The 13,742-nt window shown below is 49.3% G+C and overlaps 1 protein-coding gene across 3 annotated transcripts in view; it reads right to left on the reverse strand.

The window, feature by feature from the left end:
• The window catches only part of ZC3H3 (zinc finger CCCH-type containing 3), a 413,559-nt gene that overhangs the window by 25,656 nt on the left and 374,161 nt on the right, over nt 1-13,742 (reverse strand). For all 3 annotated transcript variants that reach the window (XM_063921214.1, XM_063921213.1, XM_063921212.1), the window contains exons 10-11: nt 7,731-7,906; nt 1,163-1,338 (exon numbers count right to left, since the gene is read on the reverse strand). In XM_063921214.1, the coding sequence (XP_063777284.1) occupies nt 1,163-1,338; nt 7,731-7,906 (352 nt within the window). The remainder of the gene's footprint in view (nt 1-1,162; nt 1,339-7,730; nt 7,907-13,742) is intronic.

Genomic DNA, 13,742 nt, shown 5'->3' on the forward strand with positions numbered 1-13,742 from the left:
CGGAAGCATGCTCCGTGTGCTCCTTATAGAAGCATCCTGTGACCTCATCAAGCTGCCAGCTTTCAGTACATTGGCTCTCAAGGAGCACATGATATCAGTGTCACAGATGTGTCCTCATACATCATTGCTGCAGTCGCACCATATCCCGTGGGACTACGTTTTTGCTACGTGCATGTCTTAGTCACAGGTGCAGGTGTATGCAGTGGGTCAGGTATTAAGCCAGGCCCTCCGTCCGCACAGATCTGAGAGTGACGGAGAATGTATATGGGGCATGCACCAGGCTATAAAGCTATATGAGACAATACAATGCATGTTTCCGAGATTAATGAGATAGTGATTCAGGTACCCCAATATATAGTGATTCTCCGAACAGCGGCAGCGGACACTTGCCATTACAACTTACAGCTACTGCCGTGGCTTGATGTACAAAAAGACCAGGCTAGCCATGGGAAATGCACCTGCCTGCCTGGGGCACGTGTGGGACCTGCCACAGCTGTCTGTACATAGCAGAGACGTTCAGACATAAAAGAGGCAGAAACGGCATGTGCCCTCCGAGAGAGCTGCTTTCCTTCTGCATACGATTTAGGAGTCCCAGCACGGCACTCTCTGCCAGGTGGATAAGTGGAGCGGAGCTGACCTTCCTCGGAGTCTGGGGGTACCTGGCTCTTTGCTGGAAAACACGGCGTGTGGTGCTCTCACCGACTTCCACTGCCGTGCAACGTCAATTATTTATAAGACAGACATATGGCAAACATCAAGCAGGGAGCTGCTGTCTCTGCCCCGCTCCCACCACACGAGCGAATGCTCCGCTCTCCAGAGGAGGAAAGTGAGGAGAGAAGTCAAACTTAGAGGTGAATTCCAAAGAAATCTCAAACTGTGTCTTATATCTTATTTATGCGTCTACAAAGCGCCTAACTTCCTTCATAAAGGACAAATTCCATGTGATATAAAAGAGAGAGAACTACGCTAGGTCTCTCTCAAATGCTCCATTTATTTACCCACGAGGGTGGAAATCTCTCACCCCAACCAAATAACATGGGGGTAAGGGGTTCTCCAGTAACCGAAAACCATTATACAAGGAAAATGTAATCAGTTTTCGGTGAACACAAGGAGAAGCCCAGGTGGCACTGATCCTACAGTCACGGAACGCAGAGAACATTACCTGAGTCCTCAGCAGATTTGACCCTTTTACACACTGGCGTCCCGTCGCTGGCGGAGGAGCAGTTTAGGGAGATGAAGGAAGGACAGCTGTCCCATCCGCTGCTGCCGGCCGTCTCCTCCTCGCTGGTGGACGAGACATCTCGGGAACGAGCTGCCACTAGCTGCTCTGTAGACAACCTGCAGAAAGGTGTAAAGGAAATAGGTCAGGGTAACTGGACGTATCAGGCAGGTAAAACAGAGGCAGGAGGGCTGAAGGATATGGGTGGTAGTACAAGGGAAGGACAAAACAATCCATATTCAAGAGACGTATCCCGTATGGCTGAGGTGGCAATTTATTGTTCCTCACATCTTCTTTAAGCATGTTTGTCAACTTCTATTTCTCTAACGTCCTAGTGGATGCTGGGGACTCCGCAAGGACCATGGGGAATAGACGGGCTCCGCAGGAGACATGGGCACTTTAAGAAAGAATTTGGATACTGGTGTGCTCTGGCTCCTCCCTCTATGTCCCTCCTCCAGACCTCAGTTTGAATCTGTGCCCGGACGAGCTGGGTGCTGTTCAGTGAGCTCTCCTGAGCTTGCTATAAGAAGTATTTTGTTAGGTTTTTTATTTTCAGGGAGTTCTGCTGGCAACAGACTCCCTGCATCATGGGACTGAGGGGAGAGAAGCAGCCCTACTCTCTGAAGATAGGTCCTGCTTCTTAGGCTACTGGACACCATTAGCTCCAGAGGGATCGTACACAGGATCTCACCCTTTGTTGTCCGATCCCGAAGCCGCGCCGCCGCCCCCCTCGCAGAGCCGGAAGACAGAAGCCGGGTGATAGAAGCAAGAAGACTTCGAAATCGGCGGCAGAAGACTCCAGTCTTCACTGAGGTAGTGCACAGCACTGCAGCTGTGCGCCATTGCTCCCACACTACACCCACACACTCCGGTCACTGTAGGGTACAGGGCGCAGGGGGGGGGGGGGGGGGGGGGCGCCATGGGCAGCAATTAGGACCTCTTGGCAAAAGTTACACATATATACAGTTGGGCACTGTATATATATGTATGAGCCCCCGCCATAATAGTGTACAGAAACGCGGGACAGAAGCCCGCTGTCGAGGGGGCGGGGCTTCTTCCTCAGCACTCACCAGCGCCATTTTTTCTCCACAGCACCGCTGAGAGGAAGCTCCCCAGGCTCTCCCCTGCAGATTCACGGTAGAAGAGGGTAAAAAGAGAGGGGGGGGGGCACATAAATTTAGCGCAATAATAATATATACAGCAGCTACTGGGTTAACACTAAGTTACTGTGTGATTCCTGGGACATATAGCGCTGGGGTGTGTGCTGGCATACTCTCTCTCTGTCTCTCCAAAGGGCCTTGTGGGGGAACTGTCTTCAGAAAAGAGCATCATCTGTGTGTTTGTGGTGTGTCGGTACGCTTGTGTCGACATGTTTGACGAGGAAGGCTATGTGGAAGCAGAGCGGGAGCAAATGAATGTGGGGTCTCCGCCGACGGCGCCGACCCCTGATTGGATGGCTATGTGGAAGGTTTTAAATGATAATGTTAATTCCTTGCATAAAAGGTTGGATAAAGCTGAAACCTTAGGACAGTCGGGGTCACAGCCCATGCCTGATCCGATGTCGCAGAGGCCGTCAGGGTCTCAGAAGCGCCCACTATCCCAAATTGTTGACACAGATACCGACATGGATTCTGACTCAAGTGTCGATTACAATGATGCAAAGTTACAGCCTAAATTGGCTAAAGCCATCCGTTATATGATTATAGCAATTAAGGATGTGTTGTACATCACAGAGGAAACCCCAGTCCCTGACAAGAGGTTTCATATGTATGGGGAAAAAAGGCAGGAGGTGACCTTTCCCCCTTCACATGAGCTAAATGAGTTATGTGAAAAGGCTTGGGAATCTCCAGATAAAAAACTGCTGATTTCCAAGAGGATGCTTATGGCGTATCCCTTCCCGCCAACGGACAGGTTACGCTGGGAATCCTCCCCTAGGGTGGACAAAGCTCTAACACGCTTATCCAAGAGGGTAGCCCTGCCGTCACAGGATACGGCCACCCTAAAAGATGCTGCGGATAGAAAGCAGGAGGGTACCCTGAAGTCCATTTATACACATTCAGGTACCTTACTAAGGCCGGCAATTGCGTCGGCCTGGGTGTGTAGTGCTGTAGCAGCATGGACGGATACCTTGTCTGAGGAGCTCGATACCTTAGACAAGGATACTATATTAATGACCCTGGGGCATATAAAAGACGCTGTCCTATATATGAGAGATGCTCAAAGAGACATTAGCCTACTGGGCTCTAGAATAAATGCAATGTCGATTTCTGCCAGAAGGGTCCTGTGGACTCGGCAATGGACAGGCGATGCCGACTCAAAAAGGCACATGGAGGTTTTACCTTACAAGGGCGAGGAACTGTTTGGGGAGGGTCTCTCGGACCTGGTCTCCACATCTACTGCTGGAAAGTCAAATTTTTTGCCATATGTTCCCTCACAACCTAAGAAAGCACCGTATTACCAAATGCAGTCCTTTCGATCACAAAAAGGCAAGAAAGTCCGAGGTGCGTCCTTTCTTGCCAGAGGCAGGGGCAGAGGAAGGAAGCTGCACCACACAGCTAGTTCCCAGGAACAGAAGTCCTCCCCGGCTTCCACTAAATCCACCGCATGACGCTGGGGCTCCACAGGCGGAGCTAGGCCCGGTGGGGGCGCGTCTCCGAAATTTCAGCCACAAGTGGGTTAACTCCCAGGTGGATCCCTGGGCAATAGAGATTGTGTCTCAGGGATACAAGCTGGAATTCGAAGAGATGCCCCCTCACCGATACTTCAAATCGGCCCTGCCAGCTTCCCCATTAGAGAGGAAGGTAGTGTTAGCTGCAATTCACAAATTGTATCTTTAGCAGGTGGTGGTCAAGGTTCCCCTCCTTCAACAAGGGAAGGGTTATTATTCGACCATGTTTGTGGTACCGAAACCGGACGGTTCGGTCAGACCCATATTAAATTTAAAATCCCTGAACATATACCTGAAAAGGTTCAAGTTCAAGATGGAATCGCTCAGAGCGGTCATTGCAAGCCAGGAAGAGGGGGATTTTATGGTGTCTCTGGACATAAAGGATGCATACCTCCATGTCCGCATTTATCCACCTCATCAGGCGTACCTCAGATTTGTGGTACAGGATTGTCATTACCAATTTCAGACGTTGCCGTTTGGTCTCTCCACGGCACCGAGAATATTTACCAAGGTGATGGCAGAAATGATGGTACTCCTGCGGAAGCAAGGGGTCACAATTATCCCATACTTGGACGATCTCCTCATAAAAGCGAGGTCAAGAGAGCAGTTACTGATCAGCGTAGCACGCTCTCTGGAAGTGTTAGGACAGCACGGCTGGATTCTGAATATTCCAAAGTCGCAGTTCATTCCTACGACTCGTCTGCCCTTCCTGGGCATTATTCTGGACACAGACCAGAAGAGGGTTTATCTCCCGATGGAGAAGGCTCAGGAACTCATGACACTGGTCAGAGACCTATTAAAACCAAAAAAGGTGTCGGTGCATCACTGCACACGAGTCCTGGGAAAGATGGTGGCATCATACGAGGCCATTCCCTTCGGCAGGTTCCATGCGAGGACCTTTCAATGGGATCTCCTGGACAAGTGGTCCGGATCACATCTACAGATGCATCGGTTAATCAACCTATCCCCCAGGGCCAGGGTGTCTCTCCTGTGGTAGCTGCAGAGTGCTCACCTTCTGGAGGGCCGCAGTTTCGGCATTCAGGACTGGGTCCTGGTGACCACGGATGCAAGCCTCCGGGGGTGGGGGGCAGTCACGCAGGGAAGAAATTTCCAAGGCCTGTGGTCAAGTCAGGAGACTTGCCTTCACATCAACATCCTGGAACTAAGGGCCAAATACAACGCCCTATGTCAAGCGGAGTCCCTACTTCGCGACCAACCGGTTCTGATTCAGTCAGACAACATAACCGCAGTGGCTCATGTAAACCGCCAAGGCGGCACAAGGAGCAGAGTGGCGATGGCGGAAGCCACCAGGATTCTTCGCTGGGCGGAGAATCACGTAAGTGCACTGTCAGCAGTGTTCATCCTGGGAGTGGACAACTGGGAAGCAGACTTCCTCAGCAGACACGACCTCCACCCGGGAGAATGGGGACTTCATCAAGAAGTCTTCACACAGATTACAAGTCGGTGGGAACTACCACAGATAGACATGATGGCGTCACGCCTCAACAAAAAGCTACAGAGCTATTGCGCCAGGTCAAGCGACCCTCAGGCGGTAGCTGTAGACGCCCTGGTGACACCGTGGGTGTTCCAGTCGGTCTATGTATTTCCTCCTCTTCCTCTCATACCCAAGGTACTGAGGATAATAAGAAAAAGAGGAGTAAGAACAATTCTCATTGTTCCAGATTGGCCACGAAGGACTTGGTATCCAGATCTGCAAGAATTGCTCACAGAGGATCTGTGGCCTCTTCCTCTAAGACAGGACCTGTTGCAACAGGGACCCTGTCTCTTCCAAGACTTACCGCGGCTGCGTTTGACGGCATGGCGGTTGAATGCCGGATCCTAGCAGAAAAGGGTATTCCGGAGGAGGTCATTCCTACGCTGATAAAGGCTAGGAAGGACGTAACAGCTAAACATTATCACCGGATATGGCGAAAATATGTTTCTTGGTGTGAGGCCAGCAATGCTCCTACAGAGGAGTTTCAGCTGGGCCGTTTCCTTCACTTCCTTCAGTCAGGAGTGGATTTGGGCCTGAAGTTAGGCTCAATTAAGGTCCAGATTTCGTCCCTTTCCATTTTCTTTCAAAAGGAGTTGGCTTCTCTGCCAGAAGTTCAGACGTTTGTGAAAGGAGTGCTGCATATTCAGCCTCCCTTTGTGCCTCCAGTGGCACCTTGGGATCTTAACGTGGTGTTGAGTTTCCTGAAATCACACTGGTTTGAACCACTTAAAACAGTGGAGTTGAAATATCTCACGTGGAAGGTGGTCATGCTATTAGCCTTGGCTTCGGCTAAGGGCGTGTCAGAATTAGCGGCTTTGTCTCATAAAAGGCCATATCTGATTTTCCATATGGATAGAGCGGAATTGAGGACACGTCCACAATTTCTGCCAAAAGTGGTCTCATCCTTTCATATGAACCAACCTATTGTGGTGCCTGTGGCTACTCATGACTTGGAGGATTCCGAGTTACTTGATGTGGTCAGGGCTTTAAAAGTTTATGTAGCCAGAACGGCTAGAGTCAGGAAAACGGAGTCACTGTTTATCCTGTATGCATCCAACAAGCTTGGTGCTCCTGCTTCAAAGCAGACTATTGCTAGCTGGATCTGTAACACGATTCAGCAGGCTCATTCTGCGGCTGGATTGCCGCAGCCAAAATCAGTGAAAGCCCATTCCACTAGGAAGGTGGGCTCTTCTTGGGCGGCTGCCCGAGGGGTCTCGGCATTACAGCTATGCCGAGCTGCTACTCGGTCAGGTGCAAATACGTTTGCAAAGTTCTACAAGTTTGATACCCTGGCTGAGGAGGATCTATCATTTGCTCAATCGGTGCTGCAGAGTCATCCGCACTCTCCCGCCCGTTTGGGAGCTTTGGTATAATCCCCATGGTCCTTACGGAGTCCCCAGCATCCACTAGGACGTTAGAGAAAATAAGATTTTACTTACCGGTAAATCTATTTCTCGTAGTCCGTAGTGGATGCTGGGCGCCCGTCCCAAGTGCAGACTTTTTCTGCAATGCTTGTATATAGTTATTGCTTAAATAAGGGTTATGTTATAGTTGCATCAGGGTTTATCTGATGCTCTGTTATTGTTCATACTGTTAACTGGGTAAAGTTATCACAAGTTATACGGTGTGATTGGTGTACTGTCAGCTCTTCCGGGCACAGTTTCTTTAACTGAGGTCTGGAGGAGGGACATAGAGGGAGGAGCCAGAGCACACCAGAATCCAAATTCTTTCTTAAAGTGCCCATGTCTCCTGCGGAGCCCGTCTATTCCCCATGGTCCTTACGGAGTCCCCAGCATCCACTACGGACTACGAGAAATAGATTTACCGGTAAGTAAAATCTTATTTACTCTTGGCGGGGGGAATGCAGGTTGCCAGCGCTGGGGGGACGCCAACCGCAACATTATGGCCCACACACCCGTAGTGCAATGCCGTAATTCGTGGCGACAAGCACAGGGGGCGTTGCTACAATGATAACGAGTAGAACGTCATCACACCCCCACCGCCTGTCCATCCATTTCAACGGGAAGTGAGCAGAATGCTGGGAGTCTGTTGGTCCTTATCTATATACAGATGGAGCCTCGCTCATCCAGCCTTCTCTGCTGCGCCATGGTGCACGCATTGGCTCAGTTAAACCTATTAAAGGGATAGATGAGCAGGGCTCCATCTGTATGTAAAGTTGTTAACTTGTCTTTAACTGTCCCTTCCCCTATACAGTATATGGCATCCTGGAGACCTTGAGGTGCCACATAAAGAGGACAATAAGAATAGCAGTATGTTACAAAGCTCAGATTCAGGGCCAGCACCTTGACACGGAAATCGAGGCACACTGACAGCCCTCTTCTCCTTACCCAGAATCCTCTTGTGCTTGCCTTGGTTGAGTGGAACTTGGCTGGGTTTGCGCTGATTGTTTTGTGCTGTCGATCCACCTCTTTCTCTGGCGGTGTTGTAGTTTGCATTTTGAACCCTGTGGACAGGTGCCATTTCGGGCATAATCCGGGCAGAGTAAAGTGTGTTTCTTCTTACACTATGGAAAAGCAGAAAGTTTCTATGTGAACAGTGGAAATAGCCTGTACAGAAATAAACGCAGCTTTTACCGGGCTTGTCAGAGAGGGTTACATGCTTACACATGCTATTCTGCAACTTTCACCAAACACTGCTTCATCCTACTGGCTTCCTTCCATTCACCAAAACCCAGGAACCCAGGCTTGATGGCTCTAGTGACACCATCGACTGAAGGTACCATAATAAAGACAGAAGCGGAGGAGGGGGAGAGAGGAGAAAAGGAAGGAAGGAGAGAGAGAGAGAAAGAGAGAGAGAGAGAGAGAGAGGGGGAGAGAGAGAGAGAGAGAGAGAGAGAGAGGGAGAGAGAGAGAGAGAGGGGGGGGGAGAGAGAGAGAGAGAGAGAGAAAGAGAGAGAGAAAAGAGGAAAAGAGAGAAGAGAAGCGGAGGGAGGGAGGGAGAGAGAAGCAGAGGGACGGAGAGAGAAGCAGAGGGACAGAGAGAGATGCAGAGGGACGGAGAGAGAAGCAGAGGGACGGAGAGAGAAGCAGAGGGACGGAGAGAGAAGCAGAGGGACGGAGAGAGAAGCAGAGGGAGGGAGAGAAAGAAGCGGAGGAAGGGAACAAGAAGTTGAGGGAGAGAAAAGTGGAGGGAGAGAAAAGTGGAGGGAGAGAAACTGGGGAGTGAGAGAAAGAAGTGGAGGGAGGGAAGGAGAAGCGGGAGGTGGGAGAGAGAAGCGGAGGGAGGGAAGGAAGGAGAAGTGGGAGAGAGAAGCGGAGGGAGGGAAGGAGAAGTGGGAGAGAGAAGCGGAGGGAGGGAAGGAGAAGTGGGAGAGAGAAGCGGAGGGAGGGAAAGAGAAGCGGGAGGTGGGAGAGAGAAGAGGAAGGGAGGGAGAGAGAAGAGGAAGGGAGGGAGAGAGAAGAGGAAGGGAGGGAAAGAGAAGCGGAGGGTGGGAGAGATAAGTCTAGGGAGGGAAAGAAGCAGAGAAAGAGAAGCAGAGGGAGGGAGAGAAGAGAAGGGAGGGAGAAAGAGAAGCAGTGGGGGAGGGAGAGAAGAGAAGGGAGGGAGAGAGAGAAGAGAAGGAAGCGAGAGAAGAGAAGGGAGGGAGAGAAGAGAAGGAAGCGAGAGAAGAGAAGGGAGCGAGAGAAGAGAAGGGAGCGAGAGAAGAGAAGGGAGCGAGAGAAGAGAAGGGAGCGAGAGAAGAGAAGGGAGCGAGAGAAGAGAAGGGAGCGAGAGAAGAGAAGGGAGGAAGAGAAGAGAAGGGAGCGAGAAAGAAGAGGAGGAAGGGAGCGAGAGAGGGAAGTAGAGAACGAGAGAAGAGAAGGGATTAAGAGAAGGGAGCGAGAAAGAAGAGGAGGAAGGGAGCGAGAGAGGGAAGCAGAGAAAGAGAGAACATAAGGTTGCGAGAGACGGAGAGACAAAGAGAGAAGAGGAGGAAGGGAGCGATAGGGGGAAGCAGAGAAAGATAGAGAGATGGGAGTAGCAGAGGAAGGGGAGAGTGAGAAGCAGAGGAAGGGGTGAGGGAGAAATGAAGGGGAAGAGAGGGAGACAGGTGTGTATGTGGCACCATCCTAAAGCTAAGGTGAACAATACATTTAGTAGCAGATCCCCATAGAGGATAAGAATGCTGCTGCCCTTTACACTATTCCGAGTGAATATGAAGACAATAGTATGGCTGACAGTTTTGTGTATGTAGCTGGCACTGCAATGATAACATTTCCCTGTGGGAGAATTGCTATCCATGACGGCCAGTACATACCTCTGATCATATCATACCTTGTCCTGCAGTCACCTAACATCCACTCAGACTGACTTTTGGAGTAATAGTAAATCTTAGGAAGCTGCCATTTATAAACACTCTTTATGGCCCCCTCCACCTATGATCGTGCTTTGGCGCACGTTAGATCAGGCATGTAATGGAAGAGAAAGCAGCTGGGATTGTCAGAGCCAGTGCACTTGTGTCAGGTTCCTAATGGTTTCCACACACTGCTCGGGCCAGGCCCCGGCTCCATGACATCACCCCCTGAAGGATGCAGGCACTTGCTGAAATGAGCAGGCCTCTAAAATATTTGTCCTCCCGTCTGTATATAGGGACACCCCAAACGTTACCAAACCAATTTCAGTTAAACCGAAACTATTTTGGTTTTCTTAGTGTGTCCTTGGAGACGTGACTATGAACCACTAATACCGCACAACATGCACCCACCTCTGGTCACAGGAAATTTTCTGCAGGCCCCCTGCTTGCTTAAACACGGGGAAGATCTGGAAATGTTTCAGTAATAATGTTGTTCAGCATTTCCCATCTCTGAACATCCCTTATGGGCAAGCACGAGATCATGCGACCACGAGGTGACGCTACTAGCTTTGTCTTTAGATATTTATTTTTTTAGAAACCAAGCCAACAAAAAGAAGTCATTACGACTTGGGCCATGACATGAAGCCCACCACAGGTCTCCGCACCAATAAAGTAGGTGATCTGAGAAAAGTGCGGCTACTGTCACTGGGAGCACTTTATCATCGTTACATCAGGACGTGATAGCACCTCTACATAGCAAGCAGAACATTTGGTTTGTGTTAACGCCAGGGTCCATCTGCAATGATCTCAGAGTGGTAATTCTTGCTGCACATGAGGTTGGAAAGGGCTCACCATTCTACAGTGAGAAAACAGTGAGGACGGTTCCTTCCCAGGAGTAGGTGACGCGGCAAAATCACCCAAAGATCAGAATATACAGTATGATGCCCCGAGAAACTCCAAAGAACCCAAAAGTTACATCCAAGGATCAAAACACTTATGCAATGGTATGTTCATGAGTCTACCATCAGGAAAATGCTGAACAAGGACTGGTCTTATGGTGGGGTGGCCGGAAGACAGCACCACCTCTCCCAAAAAACATTGTATGGCTGACTTCTCCTGAGGAGCTCCACTGACCCCTCCAGAGTCTGGCTACCACTGACCTCACCTCACTATTTCATGTGGGACAGAGCTCCAGGGTTTTGGCTAATAGGAAATACTTTACCAAATTTACTGATCACTACAAGAACCACATACAAGCCGCCAAGCACATGATGGAGGGGTAATTTTGTTTCGCAGACACAAGACTTGGACACCTCCCAGTCCGTTTTATGCCACAGTATTTTTGTAGAAAGAGTAGAAAGAGTGAGGCTTTGGTGAAGTTTCATTGAACGACAGGAAAATCATCCTAACCACAGAAGCAATATACAAGTGGATGAGCAAGCGTAAGCAATGGCCAAACTAAATTTTCGACCCAAACCCCACTGAAAAGGAGGGACATTAAAGGCCTGAATTCAGTGCTGCACGCAACGCCGATATTCATGGAGTTGACCGATTTTTTGCATGCACAAACATACCTGAAAACTCCTATGGTGCATGCGGTGCACAGTATGTACAACCATAGGCATGGAGATGGTCGCTGAACTGTGTGTGTACTTAACAGTTCACTTTGGAGGCCACATTTAGATGGTAAATCTGCACCTGCCATAGGACTGGTGCAAATTTTGATGGTGCAACTGATGGCGACGTCTAAAGATGCACCACCAGCACTTGCATGGAGTTGAGGGCAGGCCACTTCTGAATCAGAGAACTGTGCATAATCTAATGTCACCCAACATAATGCACTGAAGCAGTGCTGAGAGAAGGAGTGGGCTAAAATTCCTCAGCCGTGGGCCAAGGTTCCTCGGCCGTGGGCCAGGGTTCCTCAAATACTACATAAGACAAACTTGTGCAGAAAATTATTATTTTGAGACATTGCTGCTAAAAGGATTTACAAGCTACTACATCTCGGAATGTACTTAATTCCTCTGTTTGGCTTCTTCATGTTTGCTTATATTTTTGTTTAACAAATGCTGACCGAATAACTAAAATATGTTTGGTATGGGATCTGGTCCCATGCTCAACAGATAAGATGATGACATTCATAATGTCAACGCCACAGTGTCAACAGGTTAACTAGAACCATGTCAACACGTTCACAATTTCAAAATCTCAAACGTCAACATTCTCAGAATGCCGGCGGTTAGTGGCCACCTGGACACTTAGGGTAATTAGGTGGGGTTGGTTTGGAGGTTAGGGTTATGGATTGGGGACTAGGGATAAAGGCACAATAATAACTGGAACACCACTCCTCAAACGTTTCCAACGGAACATCTCATCACATGATCACAGGAGATGACGCTGCAGATGCCACAACCGCTGGGAGTAGGTAAGACCCCATTAGACCATCAGGGATGGTTTGTCAACAATCTATCATGTCCACAGACCATCTGTGTACACATAATGAATGTCAACATGGCATATTTGTCACATGAGATTTAGCAAAGAGCATAAGATGATTGTTTAGGGTGTCCACCCGAAGTGGTAACCGAACTTAGTCCTCAAGGCACCCTAACAGTCCAGGGTTTAAGGATATCCATGGCTGAGCTCAAAATGAATAAGGTACTAAGTAAGGGCCTCATTCAGAGTTGCAAGCAAAGCCAAAAGTCACACAGCTGGGCAAAACCATGTGCACTGCAGGTGGGGCAGATTTAACATGTGCAGAGAGAGTTACATTTGGGTGTGGTGTGTTCAAACTGAAATCTAAATTGCAGGGTAAAACTAAAGCTGCCAATATTTGTGGGCGACACACAAAGGCAGCCAGTATTTACCCTGCACTGAAACAATATAACCCACCCAAATCTAAATATCTCCGCACATGTTATATCAGCCCCACCTGCAGTGCAGCATGGTTTTGCCCAGTTGTGTGATTTTTGGCTTTGATTGCAACTGTGAATCAGGACCGAAGTCACCTGTGCCCTAGCATGGATATCCTGGAGTGTTAGAGCGTCCGATAAGGCCCTGTGATCGCCGTATGTGCGCATATTTGTGACTCGTACCGTCAGCTCTATGGGGTATATTCAATAAGAGTCAGATTCATTCCAACATGAATTTGTCGGAATGGATCTGACAACCCCTATTGGATAGAGTGGCCAAATCCGACTGTCGGATTGGCCGGTGTCTGTGCAGCTGCTGTCAGCAGCTCCCCGTGTGTGAGAGCACAAGGATCTGCTGGATCCGCACATCACGGCCGTGTAGCCCAGTGCCGCGCTGCAGGGAGAGAGGTGCCTGGCCGGGGGACGGCCGTCATAAGGTACCTGCAAGCCCTGCTCCCTGTAGCCCGTCGTACCACTCCCCATAGCCCGCCGCACTGCCCCCCGTCTCCTCACCTCCATCCGACTTTTTTTAAAGTCGGATTGAGATTGTCGGAAACAGGACCAAAACCTGTCGAATTTGGCCCCGTTTCCGACAGAAGCACGCGGATTGGCGGCTATTCCGCAGATCCACGTATTTTCTGACAAGTCGGGAATTCCTGAATAGGTCGGAATTCCTTCCGACCTAAATCTGTCGGAACTGCAATCTTTCTAACAAGACGGCACTTTCCGACTCTTAATGAAAACACCCCTATATTGCGGTAAGACGATACGTGTTTCATAGTTACTATAATGCTTTCGCTGACTGCGAATGGACTCCGGTGGCGGAGCCTTATAAAAAATTTTTTGGGAGTGTTACATAAAGTAATTTTTAATATAACTTGACCAGTGGTCAGGGATTATCTTTAGAAACAATGTAAAAATAAACAATTTATAAACTCTGTATATAGGTGGTCATTCCGAGTTGATAGCTCGCTAGCAGTTTTTAGCAGCCGTGCAAACGCTATGCCGCCTCCCACTGGCACTGGGAGTGTATTTTAGCTTAGCAGAAGTGCGAACGAAAAATATTTTTGTGTCGTTTCAGACCTACTCAGCGCTTGCGATCACTTCAGACCATTCAGTTCCTGTTTTGACGTCACGAACACGCCCTGCGTTCG

Source organism: Pseudophryne corroboree, chromosome 5 (assembly GCF_028390025.1).
Source record: "Pseudophryne corroboree isolate aPseCor3 chromosome 5, aPseCor3.hap2, whole genome shotgun sequence".
NCBI classification, from domain to species: Eukaryota; Metazoa; Chordata; class Amphibia; order Anura; family Myobatrachidae; genus Pseudophryne; species Pseudophryne corroboree.